At 42.8% G+C, this 20,471-nt stretch overlaps 1 protein-coding gene across 2 annotated transcripts in view; it reads right to left on the bottom strand.

Annotated features, from left to right (window-relative positions):
* RAB3GAP2 (RAB3 GTPase activating non-catalytic protein subunit 2) overlaps positions 1-20,471 on the bottom strand; it is a 284,414-nt gene that overhangs the window by 133,238 nt on the left and 130,705 nt on the right. For both annotated transcript variants that reach the window (XM_030196010.1, XM_030196011.1), the window contains exons 17-18: positions 8,225-8,289; positions 8,055-8,145 (exon numbers count right to left, since the gene is read on the bottom strand). In XM_030196010.1, coding sequence (XP_030051870.1) covers positions 8,055-8,145; positions 8,225-8,289 — 156 coding nt within the window. The remainder of the gene's footprint in view (positions 1-8,054; positions 8,146-8,224; positions 8,290-20,471) is intronic.

The following is a 20,471-nucleotide window of genomic DNA, read 5'->3' as shown; positions in this document are numbered from 1 at the left end:
TAGGGGAGATAGAGCTTACTGAAGGAGAGGCAGTGGAGCAAGCTGGTATGAGGCACTGAAAAAAGTGTGCTCTCTATCTCCCTCTGCTGGTTGATGGACACAACCCATCTGTAATGGCTGCATCTGCTTGATGACAAGGAATTAAGTATTTACTACTGATAGTTTTATCCATTAACTACTCATACTGATTAGCACACAAAAAGTTCTAGAAAAGTAATTAGCTTTATTGAAAAATGGGAGCAACCATTTTGACCAGATTGCCAAAAATGCCATTGCATACACAATGCTGACCAGTCTGACACATCTGTGGCAATCTTGTTTAAATAAAATGTGCTTTCAAGATGGCAATGCAAGCAGCTCAGCTGAGCATTCCTTTGCTGAGATAAAGCAAAGATACTTTACCTGTAAGTAGGTATTCTCCAAGGACAGCAGGCCTTATTATATTCTCACATATGGGTAACGCAATTCGTACTGCCTGGTCCGGAGCTTGTGACAAGCTTTTACAGAGCTCTTTGGCGTGCGAGTTGCGCTTTACCACAAATGTGCGAGTACCTTCCAGCCCACAATGAGACTGCGGGACCAAGATTACAATACAAGAGCACAAAAGAAGAGATGAGAGGGTATGTGAGAATTTAAGGCCTGCTGTCCTCAGAGAAAACCTGCTACAGGTAAATATCTTTGCTTTCTCTGAGGACAATCAGACCTATGATTCTCAAATGTGGGAATCCCTAGCTACCAGGCTCAATGAAAAAAATAAGCATTAGTCAACTGGACTGCACAACGGTGAGGTCAAACACAGATTAACTTGAAACTATATACAATCTGAATGAGAGCGCAGCCTGGAACACAACGAAACAGGCCTAGAAGGGTGGACTCTAAGACAGACAAATTCTGCAGAACTGTCTATCCAAACAGACCGTTGCGTTGGGTATCCTGCTCAAACAGCAGTGAGATGTAAATGTGTGGGCCAAAGACCATGTTGCAGCTTGGCAAATTTCTTCAATGGAGGCTGAAGCAGCCATGGCCACAACCTTGACATGAACCTCAAGGGCCAAACCAGCTTGGGCGCAAGTGAAAGAAATGCAATCTGCTAGCCAGTTGGAGATGGTGCATTACTCGATGGTGACCCTCCCTCCCTGCTGGGATCAAAAAAAAACAAAAAGCTGGGTGGACTGTCTGTAGGGCCTAGTCCTCTCCAAGTAAAAGGCCAATGCTTGCTTGCAGTCTAAGGTGTGCACTGTGATTTCACCAGGATGGGCTTGAGGTCAGAGAAAGAATGTTGGCAAGACTATCGACTGGTTCAAATGGAACTCCATCCTTCTCATCAATAAGTTGGTGTTTCTTCCCCCCTCTTTGTTTTTATGTAAACTATTTTAATTGGTAGGCCCTGAAAGGCGGTGTATTAAGAACCAATAAACAAACATGTCATATATGCTTTTTGGTCTTTATTGTTCATTTGAGATTGCGGTTTTCTTTGGGGTTTTTTTTAGTACATAATGAAAATTGACTGGTGCAAAATCAAAAGTCTAGCTCCAAGGAGTTCAAGAGAAAACTAAAGGCACTGGAGAATGGACTTAAGATCTGTTAATTCTGCCCTGCTGTAAGATAGTATTTCTTCATCAAAAGGTGGAGAAGGATGATGACAATAGGCAATTAAATTTCTGACTTTTCAATTTCTGCAGAACACAGAGCATATCAACTCAAAGGATCCCTAAGGAATATCTTATGAAGGTTTTGAATGTCTTAGCATCTATATTTTTTAGCTGTGGAAAAACACAAACAGGTAATCAGATGGAGAAAGAGGCCCATATAAAATTTTGGATAGTCTTCTCCTAACTGCCTTTTTCAAAAAAAAATCTGCCTAAGAACAAGACAAAAAACGCCCTTTTGGTCATCTTTGCTTCTGAACAATACAAACATGATTGTGTTAGTACTTTCACAAACTTCAAGCAGATTTATCCAACTTTGGCCAAGACAACCCAGAGAAGAAATTATTTCCTGCTACACATCATGAGACATGTGCTTGGGGCTACTTTTTTCCTATAAAATCCATGTGTGAATGTGAAGCTGAACTTTAGTATCCAGAAGTAGTAGGGTTAATTTGTAGAATAAAATACATTAGGAAAAATAGAAAGAAATGTACCTTAGTTTAGAAAAAGTGGAAATTTGTCCGCTTAAGTCAAGGCTTGAGACCAGCATGGGAAGATATGTTGCTAGTGACAGGAGGTCATTTGACTTTAAGCTTGAGAGTGTGAGAAAGTAAAGATAATTATATGCTGTAGGTAGCAGAACTCAATTTCTTTCTTGAAAAATAAACAAACTAAGAAATATACTGTGCTTGGTAGAATGTTGGAGACAGAACCAGTGTAGCATACTGTGTTATCAGTTCTGTATTTCTGACTTCAGGTAAATGGTTTCCTGAATAAAAGTAACTCTTCTTCAGACAGACTAAATTATTTACAATTTGGGGCTCTTCGCTGGGATCCTAACCCACCACCTGCTGGATGCTGAGCAGTGACAGCAATCAGCCATCCAGATGCCAGAACTAAGGTATGGGGAAAAGATGCTTTGCAAAATTCCTAGGCAGGCAGGCGTGCCCTTTCACTGTGCAGGCGGCTACGGTATCAAGGACCACTTTTGTGTTTTCTAAGTCAAATTGGGCACCTTAACACTATGGACCAAGCATAAAGTTCTGGGTGGTGCACCTATCTTTTGTGCATGATTCTGCCTGCTGTTTTGAATTAAAGACAACGCATTTAGAGGACGAAGCAGATTGTTATATTCATACACTTGGTGAGATACTGCAAAACTTATACTGTTAGACGGCTATCTGATAACCTATAAGGGATGGAGGAGAATAAAGAGATGTAGAGCTGTGTAACCTAAAAGTTAGGTATGGGTGTGGGTGTGTGTACTGAGTTCTAGTTCTATTACCCTGGCCAGACTGAACTGAACAAAAGACTGGTTGGAGCGGCCTGTCTCACCTGTGTGTGAATTGAGTTGACGTACTACTACTACTATTTAGCATTTCTATAGCGCTACAAGGCGTATGCAGCGCTGCACAAACATAGAAAAAAAGACAGTCCCTGCTCAAAGAGCTTACAATCTAATAGACAAAAAAAAATAAAGTAAGCAAATCAAATCAATTAACGTGAACGGGAAGGAAGAGAGGAGGGTAGGTGGAGGCAAGTGGTTACAAGTGGTTACGAGTCAAAAGCAATGTTAAAGAGGTGGGCTTTCAGTCTAGATTTAAAGATGGCCAAGGATGGGGCAAGACGTAAGGGCCCAGGAAGTTTATTCCAGGCGTAGGGTGCAGCGAGACAGAAGGTGCGAAGTCTGGAGTTGGCAGTAGTGGAGAAGGGAACAGATAAGAAGGATTTATCCATGGAGCGGAGTGCACGGGAAGGGGTGTAACACTAGCAGGTGTGAGGGCTGTGAGAAAGGAGGTTCTAAGCAAAGGTGCATTAGGAGGAGACTTCAAGAACTAATTAATATTTTTTTTTTGCTTGTGACTCAGGGGATTAGGGCTGACACATTTTGAGCTGGTACAGTGTGGCATGACTCCTGACCCAATCAGCACAGGTCTCCCATCTGCTTAGGAACCGACCAGTTTCAGGATGAGTGTGTAAAGTACAGGGCCGCCGAGAGGGGGGGACAGGGGGGACAAAAGGGCCCGGGCCTCCAGGGGGGCCCGGCGCCGAGTCCGTGGGTGGTCGCCCCTCCGTCCGACTCCTAGGTCCCTCCGAATTGCAAAAGCGATCTTGTTCAGTTCTTACTTCGTCGGGGGTTACGGCGAGAGCAGCACGCAGACGTAGTAAAAAGCGTGCAGGCTCCCGCTTCAGCCTTCCCTCGTTGTCTGTCTCTCAGCTCTGGTCCCGCCTTTGAGGGCGGGACCACAGACAACGAGGGAAGGCTGAAGCGGGAGCCTGCACGCTTTTCCCTGCGTTCTCTTCTGCATGCTGCTCTCGCCAACCCCCAACGAAGTAAGAACAAGATCGCTTTTGCAATTCGGAGGGAGGGACGGAGGGGGGCCTTGGAATTCAGTCAGATGGACGGAAGGAGAGGGGGGCCTTGGATCTGGGAGGGAGGGAGGGAGGGAGGGAGTTTAGTAGCGCTATAGAAATGATAAGCAGTAGTAGAAGGGCCTTGGATCTTGGAGGGAGGGGGGAGGCCTTGGATCTCGGAGGGGGGGGGCAGGCCTTGGATCTCAGAGGGGGGAGAAAGAAGAGATTGCTGGACAAGAGGGCAGGGCAGGGGGGAGAGAGAAGAGATTGCTGGACAAGAGGGCAGGGGGAGAGAGAGAAGAGATTGCTGGACAAGAGGGCAGGGCAGGGGGGAGAGAGAAGAGATTGCTGGACAAGAGGGCAGGGGGAGAGAGAAGAGATTGCTGGACAAGAGGGCAGGAGAGAGAGAAGAGATTGCTGGACAAGAGGGCAGGGGGGAGAGAGAAGAGATTGCTGGACAAGAGGGCAGGGGGAGAGAGAAGAGATTGCTGGACAAGAGGGCAGGGGGAGAGAGAGAAGAGATTGCTGGACAAGAGGGCAGGGCAGGGGGGAGAGAGAAGAGATTGCTGGACAAGAGGGCAGGGGGAGAGAGAAGAGATTGCTGGACAAGAGGGCAGGGGGGAGAGAGAAGAGATTGCTGGACAAGAGGGCAGGGGGAGAGAGAAGAGATCGCTGGACAAGAGGGCATTGGGGAGAGAGAAGAGATCGCTGGACAAGAGGGCACTGGGGAGAGAGAAGAGATTGCTGGACAAAAGGGCAGGGGGGAGAGAGAAGAGATTGCTGGGCAGGGCAGAGGGGAGAGAAGAACTGCTGAACATGGATGGATGATTGGAGGGGGCAGGGGAGAGAGGAAATTTACTGGATATGGTTGGATGGAGGAGAGGCCAGGAGAGAATGAGGAGTTGCTGGACATGGATAGATGGAGGGGAGGGAAGTCAGGAAGGAGATGCACATGGATGGAGGGAAGGGAAGAGAGAAGAAAAGCTGAACATGGATGGATGGAGTGGAGGGCAGGGAAGAGAGAAGAAATGATGGACAAGGATGAAGGGAAGGAAAGACAAAGGAAGGAGATGCACACGGATGGAGGGAAAAGGAAGAGAGGAGAAATGCTGGATATGGATGGAGGGGAGGGAAGACAGGAAATACATGCACATGGATGGAGGGGAGGAGAGTGAGGAGAAATGCTCAATTTAAGGGCTGGATCGGAACACTTTCAGGACAGATGCCGAAACTTGAGGAAGGATAGGGACAGGGCTACAGATGGTAGACAGGACGCATAAGGACACAGGAGGATGGTGAGAGAAAAAAATATCAAATGGAAAGAAGACACTGCATAAAACAGAAGTTGGGACCAAAGCAAATAGAAAAACTATGATCAGACAACAAAGGTAGAAAAAAGTATTTTATTCAGAATTTATTAATTGGAATATGTCAGCTTTTGGAAATGTGTATCTGTGATATTTTTCATGCAGGTTTCAATTTTTCTAGTATTGCTGCATGCTGAGTCTGACTTCTTGAGGTAACTTTCTAGTTCAGTATTTTGCCTTCATATTTTTTTATTTCTAGTTCCTTATGTCATATCTGTTGCCATGTGTTTTTCATGTGTGATCAAGGTACAGTATTCTGCTAGTGTGTAGTATTTGCAGCCCTTTTTGTTTTGTTTTTTATTAGGTTGTGTACTGGTGTTTTAGAGCCCGGTGTAATTATAGTGCTGCCTTTCCACGCATAAGGTTGTAGTTCGTCCTGTCCTTGGAATTAGTGCTGTTATGGTTTGGTAAGGTTATGAGTGGGTTTTTGCACAAGTTTGTGTATAGTGTTTTGCAGTGGAGAGATTGTGTTTTGGCTTTACTGAGGTGGCACCAAAACATCAGAAAAGGTGTAGAGCCTAAATCATGACACACTACCTCTTGAAGGATCTACATATAGTGCAATGGCCCGGCAGTGGGGGTGGGGGGGGGGGCCCAGGGGCGGCCTTGTCCCGGGCCCGGCCCAGTCTCTCGGCGGCCCTGGTAAAGTATGACTGTCTGTCCCTGATGTGAACTGATGTCTGTGGTTTAAATGAGTTCTTTTTCTAAGTCAGGAACCAGAGTGTGAGAGTGTGGTCAGAGATTGTTTAAGTGTGTGTGAATTGATTTAATATAGAAACTGAGAAAACCTACGAGGTCCCAAAGCCCAGTTCTTTTGCCACTTTACTAATAAATTCAGAGAAAAAGAAATCCTTCTTGCTGCGTTCTTACTTCTATGATGGGGGTCTAATGAAATTGTGCCATATTCAGAACTGGTGTTAAGAAGGCAGTGCAAACAGGGCAGTTGTTCTGTGTTCCCTTGCTACAAGGGACTCTAAGCCTATCTAAACCTGAAGGAGATACAGCCTACTGGTGGACTTTGGAACTCTCTTAAAATTTCTATCCTGGCCCAAGCATGTTTTAACACCAGCCATCTTTTTCCTTTTTATCTTCATGATCTCAAATTTCTTAATACTTTGTAACAAAAATAAAGACATATAGGGAACATCACAGGAAGTCAAAGCAAAAACAATGGAAAAAAACCTAGCTGTCATTAATTCCACCTATTAATAGGAAGGTCTTAAATCATTGCCTGACCAATTTACTTCAGTTCTTTGAAGGAGTAAACAAACATGTGGACAAAGGGGAACCGGTTGATATTGTGTATCTGGATTTTCAAAAGGCGTTTGACAAGGTACCTCATGAAAGGCTACAGAGGAAATTGGAGGGTCATGGGATAGGAGGAAATGTCCTATTGTGGATTAAAAACTGGTTGAAGGATAGGAAACAGAGAGTGGGGTTAAATGGTCAGTATTCACAATGGAGAAGGGTAGTTAGTGGGGTTCCTCAGGGGTCTGTGCTAGGACCGCTGCTTTTTAATATATTTATAAATGATTTAGAGATGGGTGTAACTAGCGAGGTAATTAAATTTGCTGATGACACAAAGTTATTCAAAGTTGTTAAATCACGACAGGATTGTGAAAAATTACAAGAGGACCTTACGAGACTGGGAGACTGGGCGGCTAAATGGCAGATGACGTTTAATGTGAGCAAGTGCAAGGTGATGCATGTGGGAAAAAAGAACCCGAATTATAGCTACATCATGCAAGGTTCCACGTTAGGAGTTACAGACCAAGAAAGGGATCTGGGTGTCGTTGTCGATAATACGCTGAAACCTTCTGCTCAGTGTGCTGCTGCGACTAGGAAAGTGAATAGAATGTTGGGTATTATTAGGAAAGGTATGGAAAACAGGTGTGAGGATGTTATAATGCCGTTGTATCGCTCCATGGTGCGACCTCACCTTGAGTATTGTGTTCAATTCTGGTCGCCGCATCTCAAGAAAAAATATAGAATTGGAAAAGGTGCAGCGAAGGGCGACTAAAATGATAGTGGGGATGGGACGACTTCCCTATGAAGAAAGATTAAGGAGGCTAGGTCTATTCAGCTTGGAGAAGAGACGGCTGAGGGGAGACATGATAGAGGTATATAAAATAATGAGTGGAGTGGAACAGGTGGATATGAAGCGTCTGTTCACACTTTCCAAAAATACTAGGACTAGAGGGCATGCGATGAAACTACAGTGTAGTAAATTTAAAACAAATCGGAGAAAATGTTTCTTCATCCAACGCATAATTAAACTCTGGAATTCGTTGCCGGAGAAAGTGGTGAAGGCGGTTAGCTTAGCAGAGTTTAAAAAGGGGTTGGACGATTTCCTAAAGGACAAGTCCATAGACCGCTACTAAATGGACTTGGGAAAAATCCACAATTCCAGGAATAACATGTATAGAATGTTTGTACGTTTGGGAAGCTTGCCAGGTGCCCTTGGCCTGGATTGGCCGCTGTCGTGGACAGGATGCTGGGCTCGATGGACCCTTGGTCTTTTCCCAGTATGGCATTACTTATGTACTTATTTTAACAGAAAAAATATTCATGTTGAATATGTCTTTAAACTGCCTTATAATGATCATTGTCCATGAAAATAAAGTATAAAACTATGGAAACTGACATCCCAAGTCTTAAGGATTGGATATGTGCATGCGCTTACCCTGGCTTTTCAATGTGTCCGTCAACGTCTGGGTTATGTTTGTCAGGGAGCTTAGCAACAGGCGGTCACTTGCCAGGATGCTTTCCAGAGCCTGTCAGAAACGTTAACCAGATTAAGTTAGCCATGAGAATGAAACAGCAGCAGCACAAGCACATGACTTTCAAACTTACCTGTTTCTTTGTTGCAGGGTATTTAATATCCAGAAGAACCTCCTTTACTTCTGCTTCAAGAACTTCTATCAATACAAAAGGATTATGAAATGAGAATTAAACTGTATTGTGAAAAAGCAGAAAAAGTAATAAAGATGGAAAGCTGCTCCTTTCACTTTCACTCCGATTTCTTACGTGTGAAACAAAATTGTGTTCCCTAACTTCCAATTACAACCATTCATAAAATGTCTGTCTTTGTATAGTTTATTCTCATAGTAAGGTACCCGGTCAAAATAGCCCGACAAAAAAGCTCCCGACATAATATCCCCGACATAAAACGGCCTGCCCACAATATAGCCCTTGACAAATTAGCCCCCCCCCCCCCCCCCCCCCCGACAAAAGGGCCCTCTCAGGCTGCCCAGAATATGGAACTGCATTTTTTTTTCCTAATAATCTTACCTTGCCAAACATGATAAGGTTGGTAAGACTATGAAAATGATGACAATATTGGGGTTTTTTTTACTTAGCATGTTGATGGAAGAATAGTTTCCTTAAACAGCAGAACAGATCATGAATAACAGTTGGTAGCTTTTGAATTTTGTTTATTTATATATACAATGCAATGCTGGTAAGAGCTTTTATCAGTAAAGATTTCACTTGTAGTTTATCATCATTTTTTGTGATCTATTATTTTTGTCTAGGGGCTATTTTGTGGGAGGGGCCATTTTGTTACAAGGCTGTTCTGTCTGGGCTATTTTGTCAGGGTGCCTCACAGTAATATTACTACTCATTCTCCCAACAATCTAAGCTAGAGGCAATTTTCTTTTAATGTGGGTTTAGGAAGCAATTAAAGATTATTTTATTAAGACATGTTTTTCTTCTTAGGCAACTGGGAAAGAAACATTAAGGCCAAAGGTTGCACTCTGCTGGCTCACTGTGTTTTATTACATTTTTTATTGAGGGGGGGGGGGGGGTCACATGATACAGAGTTAGAGAGCAGGCGCTGGTGAGAACAGCTTCTAGACCCCAAGGGTAATATCTATCTTCTTCATCGGCATTTACCCACCTGAAGTATTTTTACTGTTTTGGGGAGCTGTCTGGGCCTCCATGGGGTGCTTTTCTGATATTTATCCACTTAAATGGTCAATGAAAAACAACAAGGGTAACAAATCAATTATAATAATGGCGAATACCAATAGAAAGTGTGCGACTGTCAGTATAAGTTAAGTGGACCACATCCTGAGACAGCAATTTGCGAAACATGCCGCATGTTGGTGGAGGAGTTCTGTTTACAGCAATAAGTGATCTAAGAATATGTATGAAGTACTTTTTGAGTTATTAAACATTGAAGAACATTTATTTAAAAGGGCAATTGTACATTAATAAAACTGAAGTTTTTCATCAAATTTATTGCATCAGTTGGATTACTTTGGAGAATATTTTTAATACCTTAAGAAGAAATAAAAGGACTGATATGTTTGAATTTCTGATATTTATCAGCACAGATGGCTTCTAAAATCCCGTGAAACAACTGGGATTGAACATGGACCAGCAACACCAAGATGGTGGATGAAGAGACTGCTGGACCTGCCTCTATTAGCTCCGCATGGGTCACCGAAATAGCAACAGAGGTCAAGGTGGCTTTGCTCTTTCTTATTGAATCTCAGCCTCAGGAGATTTCCACAAAGCTCGGTTCCTTAGACGGGTGAATAGTGCAATTACATTTGGATTTCAATCACTATCAACAGCATTTATCTGATGATCTGAGTACAAACATCTGCTGCAGGAAGCTCAGCGACTTCACTTGTAATCTAAATTGGACAAACTGGAGGAAAAGGTGGACAACTTGGAAAACCGCTCTCGGCAGCATAATCTTCGGCTGATTATAATCCCCAAGACCGTTAAAGATTCGGAGTTGCAGGGGTTCCTTGAGAACTGGCTGTCGCAGGAACTAAAGCTGACCACTGCAGCGGGCTCCTTAAGGACTGAGCAGGCGCATCAGCTTGGCACAGTTATATCCCCGCATGATTACTCTGAAAGTTTTGAACTATGTTCACAAACAAGAGATTCTTCGGACTACCTGATTGTTAAGCTCCTTAAATTTTGCTAATAATAAAGTACTGTGTTTTCAGTACTTTTCCACCTCTGTGGCGGCCTGTTGCAAGGAATTCATTCCAACATATTTTCTTCTACATCAGAAAAAGTGCCCTCTACATTGTTATATCCCGCTAAGCTTTGGGTCCATAATGCGGGTAACACACACCTTTTCTCTAAGAGGTTGAACCTCTTCAATTTGCTGAAAAATGGCCAGAACCAACTGGACACTGTTAACATAGTAACATAGTAGATGACGGCAGAAAAAGACCTGCATGGTCCATCCAGTCTGCCCAACAAGATAAACTCATATGTGTATACCTTACCTTGATTTGTACCTGTCTTTTTCAGGGCACAGACCGTACAAGTCTGCCCAGCAGTATTTCCTGCCTCCCAACCACCAGTCCCGCCTCCCATCACTGGCTCTGGCACAGACCGTATAAGTCTGCCGTCCACTATCCTCGCTGGTCCTGGGCTGCATATTTGCTTATTCTCAATGTGAATGTGGAAATCCGGGATAGTTAGAGGTGGAGACTCTCTGGAGCCTTCAGGGACGCCTACTTGCACTTCGACAGCAAAGATGCTTTCTTTTTTTTTCGGGGGGGGGGGGGGGGGAGCTGCCTACATATGATTCCCAACATAGACATGGTTTGCATATTTCTCAGATTTTGCTTTCATTGGAAGCTTAGAGATTTTTTTTTTCTCTTCGCCTCCCTTATTTTACCATACGACTCTGGACTGTGTTTATTTATGCTTTATTCTTTAGATGGGACTCAGTTTACAGTTTGTGCTCTTTTTTGAGGAGATGAGGAACAGGAGGATTTGTTTCTGACATTGACCTTGGTCTTCATGGTAGGGCGGTTAGTACTTTTTGGAGGGGGGAGGGAGATGGGACTGGGTGGGGTGGAAGGGAAGGGCGGTTTATTTTGTTTTTTTCTTGTTGGTTTTTCTTTTTGGCTAGTTTTTGCAAAGCTATTGTTCTTAATGCTTTTAATGGGGTCTATGGGGGTTTGGTTGATGTACCTTGGTTCTTTTTTCACATGCTTAGGAGAGTGGCGAGGCCTCTGGCTGGGAAGGCCCTTGCACACTCTAAGTTTGTGTTTATTCTTGAGTTTTTACAGGATACAGATGGTTGATTTGAATCCTCTTAAATTATCTTCTTGGAATATAGGAGGGGTGACTTCTCCTATAAAACGTCAGAAAATTTTGCAGTGCTTGAATAGGAATCAGGTGGACATTGCTATGCTGCAAGAGACACATCCCTCCTCACAGGAACATCAACAATTCCAGAAATGGTGGGTGGGCTCTCTTGTAGAGTCTCCTGCCATTCAGAGAAGGGCTGGAGTCCTAATTTTGTTTCAGAAATCTTTGGATATCCAGATACATTCAGAGACTCAGGATCTGGAAGGCCACTTTGTCTTGGCCAAAGTACCTATTAATAAACATTCTATATTATGTAATATATACGCATCCAACACACTGAGCAAAATAGCAAAAAAAAAAACTTTTATCATAACACCTATGTTAAAAGTTTGTTTCTTTTTGCTAGATTGCTCAATGTTTTGCTCCCATATGTGAATGATATAATATAGTATATGAGCTGGCCCTGGATAGGTCCCATCCAAAGGATGATTTATGGGTTCATTTATCCCGGGGCTTACGTCTCTCCTCTGCAACACCCTAGCTCTTGTGAATTCATAACGTCTGTTTCATACGGGGGAGCGGGATTATACCCATTTTTCCAGGGCACATTCTACTCAGTCAAGATCGGTTATATTTTGGTTTCTGACTCTTTATTTTGAAATTTAGTTACCTTGGAGATTGGTCCATATGGCATTTCAGATCATGCCTTAATTTGGATCTCCTTAGATCTGTCGCCTGTGGACCGTTCTCCATTTCACTGGAAATTTCCTATTGACCTGTATTGGGATCCATCATTTCATTCCTTTTCACCGAACAAGTGGTCTGATTATTAAGTTCACAATGCAGATTATGTCAATCAACCCCTTCTTTTTTTAGGGTGAAATAATAGTATATGCAGCGTATGAGAGATAAAGAAATTCTGCGCCTTGAGAAACAAGGAATTTGTGACAGGATCACTTTTGGGGTTCAACGATCAGTTAGGGCTACAGAGTCATTATTGGCTGCTCAAGCAGCTTTGAATAGGCTGTTACATAAGCGGGCTACTAAATCCTTACTTTATTATAAGTATCAAAATTTTGTTTGTGGCAGTAACAGTGGTAAATTGTTGTCTCATTTGATTCGTACCAAACGTGGCCCATCAAGGATCCTACAGCTGGCTAGATGGTAGGGGACAGCTGGCAATGTTGGATTCAGAAATTAATCATATCAATTTTATGAAAATCTGTATGCCGTGCCAGCAGAGGATACTTTGGATGGTTCCTTATATTTGGAGAATGTTTCTCTCCCTCGTATTTCCCCCAGTCAGAATACATTTTTGAATGCTCCCATCACAGAAGGCGAGTTGATTTTGGCAATTAGGGATAATGCACTTAATCATGCACCAGGCCCCAATGGGTTCAGGGCGGAGTTTTATAAAATTTTACTTAAACAAATTGGACCCCCTTTGTTGAACTTTTTTAATTACATGGTGGATCATGCCATTTTGCCCAATTCTTTGAAAACTGCGCAGAAGATAGTGTTATTAAAGCCATATAAAGACCCTTGTTCTCCAAATTCTTATTGGCCCATTTCTTTGTTGAAATCAAGTTGTTTGCTAAACTTTTAGCCATCATCTGGCTCGGGTTTTGCCTTCTCTGGTGGAATGTTCTCAGGTGGGCTTTGTTCAAGGTCGCACTACAGTTAAGAACATTAGGAAGATTTTGGCCTCCATGGAGATAATGCATGTCTTACCTTCTCTTCTAATTAGCTTTGATGCTGAGAAGACATCTGATCAGGTCTACTGAAATTTTCTTTTTAGTGTTTTGAAGGCCTATGGAATAGAGGGTTTCTTTTTGGATGTGGTGCGGGTTTTATATTCTGATCCTAGGCAGTTACATGGGTCAGTGGAATCTTGTTGGCGTCTTTTGTGATTCGCCGGGGCACAAGCCAAGGATATTCTTTATCTCCTTTGTTATTTGTTTTGACTTTAGATCACTTTATTAGAGATGTTCTAGATAATCCAGACATTCTGGGAGTAAAATTACTACTTCTGAATTTAAAATGTCTGCATTTGCAGATGTCATGTTAGTTCACATTACCGATCCTCATACATTACTAGGAGCATTACTGGAATCTTCAGGAATATGGGAATTTTTCTGGTTTTTGTTTAAATTTACAGATGTCCTTGGCATTGGCCTCATCTGATTCCCTTCGACAGGGCTGGGTAAGTCAGTTCCCGCTATGATGAGCATCCCATTCTTTTTGTTACTCAGGGATTCAATTGTCAATGAAAACATCTAAGTTATATTAATATCTCTCATCTGTTTGATTCCACGCCTGCCACACTGCAGGGATGGCAGCATCTCCCCTTGGGGTTTCATGGCAGCATACACCTTTTTAACATGGTGGAATTTCCTAGATGGTTATATACCTGGCAAATGCTTCCCCTTAAACCTTTGAAAAGAGACATTCATAATTTTCATAGACACCTTTCTCGTTTTTGTTGGGGTGATAAGAAGACAAAAACACCAATACAAATGTTGCTAGGGAATTGGAGGATGGAAAGTTTAGGGGTCCCCGATTTACATAAATATAACCTAGCTTATTTAGCTCATCATTTGGAGCATTGCATTTTAGGTATGAAGAAGTACTCCCCCATCCAGATTGAACGGGCACTCTTTGTACCATGACATTCTACTTCCTTATTATAAGCGCCTTGAACTTTGCTCCCATCTGGGGTAGTCTTTTCTTACTTTCTCTTAGGAAACTGTGGCAAGACCTCACAAGACATTGGGATATATCCCCTCATGTTTCGGTTCTTCTCCCTATTTGTGGTAACATGGAATTCCTGCCAAGGGTTGAGAATAGGGCCTTCCGACAATGGGCAGGTTCAGGGATTGTGCATTTGGAACATGTCCTTCATCCAAATGGATTTTTACTATCTTGGCTTCTCTTTTAGACCTGCATGATAAAGATTGGCTGTGTTTCGTTGCTTCATAACACAATTTGAACATTTTCTCCTTCTAGAAATACCTTTCTCTATTGGCTAAATGGGAGGCGGATTTGCAGAGGTCTTTGGCTTCTGTTGACATCGACAGACTGGTTGCTAGGATCCCAACTTAGGTTGTAGCAGCAGACCTGCATGAATGCTAATTTAGGATACTTTATCAGGCCTCTATCTCTCAAACACCACTTTCCCTTTTGTCATAAATGTAATTAGCAACCTAATTTTTTTTTTTTTTGCGCCTTTTGGGTATGCCCCAAGATTCAATTTTTTTGGTCCAAAGTAGTCCAACATTTAGAATTGGGGTCCGAAATACTATTATCTGCAATGGGTCTTTTGTTGGATAAATATGAAGTGTTTTTGTTGCAGAGTGCAGGTGGTCATCTGTTCATCCACAAGGCAGCCCTTTTGGGTAAAAAGATTATTTTAAAGGTTTGGATTGTTCCTGACCCTCCTTCGATTTTGGAATTGGTGTAATTTTTTTCACCATATTATGTTGATGATGAAGCAGAGGGTGGGGGTGTCCTTAAAATGTAAAAAGCAGTTCTTATCTAAGTGGGGTCCTTATATACATTCCTTTTCTACCAGAGCCTGCAGTCTGGTTTTGAATACTTTGTAATTTTGTATGAAAAAAATTATTTTTTTTGTTGTTTTTGTTTTTCTAGTGGGGGTGGATGATTGGGGTTTTGACTTTGTTTTAGGACACATGTTCTTTGTCTATCAGGGGGATATCAGAAACAAAGCTCTTCTGTGTTTTTGCTTGACTGATGTACCATTGCTCCCAGTACTGCTTCACTTGTTTTGTTGTTTCTTGTTCGTTCATTGAATATACTAATAAACAGATTTAAATATACATTTTTTATTGATGTAAATACAAAATAAACAGAATGGAATACAGCACCGGCTTCTGATTTGTTCAACCCTCTCTAACATGACAGACTGGGTACAATTGTGTTCCATACACATATCCCTAGATGTGGGAGCCCAAACAGAAATCACACAACAACCTGGTCTGAAAAAACTAGGAACAGTTTGAAGATATCAAAAGCAACAGACACCAATATGGCAGCACAAGATACTGACTAGACAAACCCAATGTGGACATGTTTCAACAATTGCTTCCTTTTGTGCTTTTCTTTTTTTTAATGGTTGTGGCTTGAACTCTGATATCCTATACTGACAGGCAGAATCTGAAACTTATTTATAGGGAGATAGGATCTGACATACCGCCTTTCTGCGATTACAGTCAAAGTGGTTTACATATTATACACAGGTACTTACTTTGTACTTGGGGCAATGGAGGACTAACAGGCTCATTTTTGAAAGATAAGGCCGCCCATCTTTCGACACGAATCGCAAGATGGGCGTCCTCCTCACAGGGTCACCCAAATCGGTATAATAGAAAGCCGATTTTGGGCGTCCCCAACTGCTTTCCGTCACGGGGACAACCAAAGTTCATGGGGGCATGTCAGAGGCATAGCGAAGGTGGGACTTGGGCATACCTAACACATGGACGTCCTTGATCCATAATGGAAAAAAAAAGGGCGTCCCTGACGAGCACTTGGACGACTTTACCTGGTCCTGTTTTTCTTACGACCAAGCCATAAAAAGGTGCCCAAACTGACCAGATGACCATCGAAGAGAATCGGGGATGACCTCCCTTACTCCCCCCAATGGTCACTAACCCCCCCTCAAATAAATCTTTAAAAATATTTTGTGCCAGCCTCTGGTCCATCACAGCAGTATGCAGGTCCCTGGAGCAGTTTTAGTGGGTGCAGTGCACTTCAGGCAGGTGGACCCAGGCCCACCCCCCTTACCTGTTACACTTGTGGTAGTAAATGTGAGTCCTCCAAAACCCACCACAAACCCACTGTACCCACATGCAGGTGCCCCCCTTCACCCGTAAGGGCTATGGTAGTGGTGTACAGTTGTGGGGAGTGGGGTTGGGGGGCTCAGCACACAAGCTGGGGAGCTATGTACCTGGGAGCAATTTATGAAATCCACTGCAGTGCCCCCTAGGGTGCCCGGTTGGTGTCCTGGCATGTGAGGGGGACAAGTGCACTATGAATGCTGGCTCCTCCCACGACCAAAGGGCTTGCATTTGGTCGTTTCTGAGATGGGTGTCCTTGGTTTCCATTATTGCCGAAAATCAGAAACGACCAAGTCTAGGGACGACCATCTCTAAGGACGACCTAAATGTCAAGATTTGGGCGTCCCCGACTGTATTATCGAAACGAAAGATGGACGTCCACCTTGTTTCGATAATACGGGTTTCCCTGCCCCTCCATTGGGACATTTTGTGAGGACGTCCTCAGCAAAACTTGGGCGTCCCTTTCAATTATGCCCCTCTAAGTGACTTGCCCAGAGTCGCAAGGAGCTGCAGTGGGAATCGATGGCATGAATTGGCCCTGCTCACTGCTATGACAGTTCATAAGCTTTCAACATGGCTCTCACTTATAAAGCGAAGACACTTACCTGTAGCAGGTATTCTCTGAGGACAGCAGGCTGATTGTTCTCACATGTGGGTTGACATCCGCGGCGGCCAAGAAATCGTGGAAAAATTTTGCAATTATTTTGCTTGCAAAATTTTTTCCCGATTCCTGGGCTGCTACGGATGTCGACCCACATGTGAGAACAAGCAGCCTGCTTGTCCTTGGAGAAAATTAGGTTATTTTTGTTTATGTTTAAAACTGTTTATTGATGACACACAAACCCCAAATACACAGGAGAAAGAGCATGGCTTATTATGTTACAGATTACACTGTCTGATCATACATACAGCTATTCATAATAACATTTCATCATCAAGTTTTTAACGTTAATCCCCTCCTCCCTCTTCCCTCCCCCTCATAACCCACTATAATCCCCAACAGGTTAATACAATCCATAGACTTCATTTGCCAGCATAGCAAGACTCTTCAGTCTTACGTAACAAACTGGCAGTGCCATCTAAATATTACTACTACTACTTATCATTTCTATAGCGCAACTCGACATACGCAGCGCTGTATACTTGAACATGAATATTCTTCTCTCCCTCTTAACTAAAGCTAAGTCCATCCTTTAATTAGAACCTCAATAATTCTCACTCAGTCTAATCCATAGGCAAATAACATAGCAACAGTACGTCCCAAAAGTACCAGGTATTTGTCACTCCTCAACAATAAACCAAAAGCACCCAAGACATAATCAAATCCACTTAGGGAGTATTTAGCAACAAAATGACTCGTAACCCAGGAAGTAGGTACATACTAATATTCCATTTTAACAATCTACCCACAAAATTCTCCCTCCCTCCTCCCACCCACCCTACCCCCTCACCCTATGAGAAAAAAACAAAACAATACAATACATAACTGTGTGTGTAGGTAAAACAAAACACAATCAATCAATGGTCAAAAGTTTAGAATGGAAAGGTTTCACAAAGGTGAAGATATTACAAAGAGTGGAGGAGTGGCCTAGTGGTTAGGGTGGTGGACTTTGGTCCTGGGGAACTGAGGAACTGAGTTTGACTCCCGGCACAGGCAGCTCCTTGTGACTCTGGGCAAGTCACGTAACCCTCCATTGCCTGCCGCATTGAGCCTGCCATGAGTGGGAAAGCGCGGGGTACAAATGTAACAAAAATAATAAATAAATAAATAAATAAATAAAAATAGAGTTCACCACTAGGCTTCTCCCTCGTGGGTGCAAAGACTGTATATAGGGTCCCCAAATTTTCAGGAACTCTGTCCTCTTAGAAGAGTAGCACACCCCACACCTCTCAAATAGCATAAGCCCATGAAATTTATTTCACCAATGCCAGTAGTCTTGTGGAGAATCACTAACCCAAAGACTCAAAATAATACGTTTGCCAACCAGACAGGCTTTGCAAATCAATTGCCCAGCAGGACCAGTCTGTAATACAAAAATTCGTATTTATCCAAAAGAACTCCGAGAGGGGTAAGCAGAAATCTGGAAGCCAAAAGAAGCATCAAATATTGTAAAATTAAGGTCCAAAATCTCTGCACCCAATGACAATTCCAAAGGGAATGAAAAAAGGTGCTAGGCATTTGCTGTAACTGTGCACACAAGGGCGTCTCCACACCTCCAATTTTAAAATCTGGACTCTAGTTAGACATGCCCTGTGCAAAATATGATACTGGCACTCCCTAAAGTCTGTATTAACAGTCAGTGTGGGAATCCAAGTTGTCAAAATAGTGAAATCTAAGAAAAGATTAGGCCTAACCAGATACCTAGCCCAGAACAAACTAATAGACTCTTTGTTCCGCTGAGCCTGAAGAGTAACAAGTGCTCTACAGAGGCCACACACAGACAGCCTATCTCCTCTCAACAGCTTAAAAAATTGTTGCAAGCGATGATTATGTCATGATTCCAAGGCCTCTGCATTCAAAGATCGGACATAAGGAGTCAATTGATTATAAACAAAAATATTATTAATTTCTATACCAATCCTTAGGGCTCCCAAACACAGTAGCAAACCCCTACTAGCCAGAATATGTTCCAACCGTGTAATACCCATTTGTGCCCAACCACGAAAAGTATTATTTTCATTCCAAGGTGTAAACAACGGATTTCCTGCTGTGGGAAGCAAATCAGATGTGTGAGAGTCCAAACCCCAAAACCTAACCACATCTCTCCAGAGCATTCTCAACGGGTGCAACAATAAACTAGTTCTAACAGAAATGGGAATAGCCGAGCATGGCGTTTGTAATAAAAATAGAAGTGGCAAGGAGCAAAATAACTCATTTCCAGCTGTCTCTGCGTATAATCCTGCCTCTCAAAAAACCAATCCCCCAGATAGCGGAGTAGGCAGGCCCGGTTATACCGTCTGAAATCTGGCAAACCTAACCCACCCTCCCTCCATGAACCCATCATAAGTGGCAATGAGAGCTTGGACTTTATACCCCCCCCAACAGAAGTGTCCCAACAGTTTATATAGCAGATTCAGATCCTTCTTCAGAATATAAAACGGTATTAGCTGCATCATATAAAGCCAACGTGGAAATTCCACCATGCGAAACAACTGAATTCTACCGTGCAATATGAGCGGTAGTGCCAACCATGCCTTCAATCTTTCCACAGTAGCCTGCAACAACCAGGAGATATTCAAATGATACAAGTCAGACGTCTTCATGGAGAACCTCACACCCAAATAAGTGAAGGAGCCTTGTGCCCAGCGTAGCGGAAAACCAGTCCCCCACCCTCTCTGTACCTCCACTGTCGACGCTAGTGCTAGCAACTTAGAATAATTAAGTTTGAATCCAGCATAGTCTCCAAACTCCTGGAATAATTCCAATAAGGCAGCTAGTGACCTCATGGGATCAGTGAGGTATACTAATAAATCATCTGCAAAGGCCGACAGAATATATCGTGCCTGACCAATAGGAATACCTGCAATCTCCGGATGTTGGAGTATCTCTCTAATTAGGGGGTCCAAAGATGAAATTTTCGATGTCGGCAGAGTTCCGGGGAACACTTTCGTAGTTTTACAATTTTTTCATTGAAGTATTTTGCAAGGTTCTCTGCCGATGGGATGTCTGATTTGGTTGTGGTGATCGAGGTAGTGTCCAGTAGTTTATTTATTTGTTACATTTGTACCCCACATTTTCCCACCTATTTGCAGGCTCAATGTGGCTTACATAGTGCCGTGAGGCGATAGCCACCTAAGGTGAAGAAACAAATATAGATTGAAGTTATTTACAATGATATAGATATAAACAGACACATCAGGGGATCATAAAGAGGGAAGTTATATAACGAATATAAAGTTCAATAAAAAGTTTGGATTTCTTTGTGTTGTTGGATTTAGGTAATTAAGTTGGGTCAGTAGGATATGCTCTTCCGAACAGGTAAGCCTTTATTAATTTCCGGAAGTTGAGGTGGTCATATGTAGTCCTCAGGGTTTTTGGGAGTACATTCCCGAGTCTATTCGAAAGGACCCAAAAATCAAGGCTGACGTTGTCTCTAATTATCGTCCTGTGGCGTCAATTCCTTTACTAATCAAAACAATTGAAAGTATGGTTAACACTCAACTAACAGATTATTTGA

Source organism: Microcaecilia unicolor, chromosome 3, assembly GCF_901765095.1.
Source record: "Microcaecilia unicolor chromosome 3, aMicUni1.1, whole genome shotgun sequence".
NCBI classification, from domain to species: Eukaryota; Metazoa; Chordata; class Amphibia; order Gymnophiona; family Siphonopidae; genus Microcaecilia; species Microcaecilia unicolor.
This window is presented reverse-complemented; position numbering and strand designations above follow the sequence as displayed.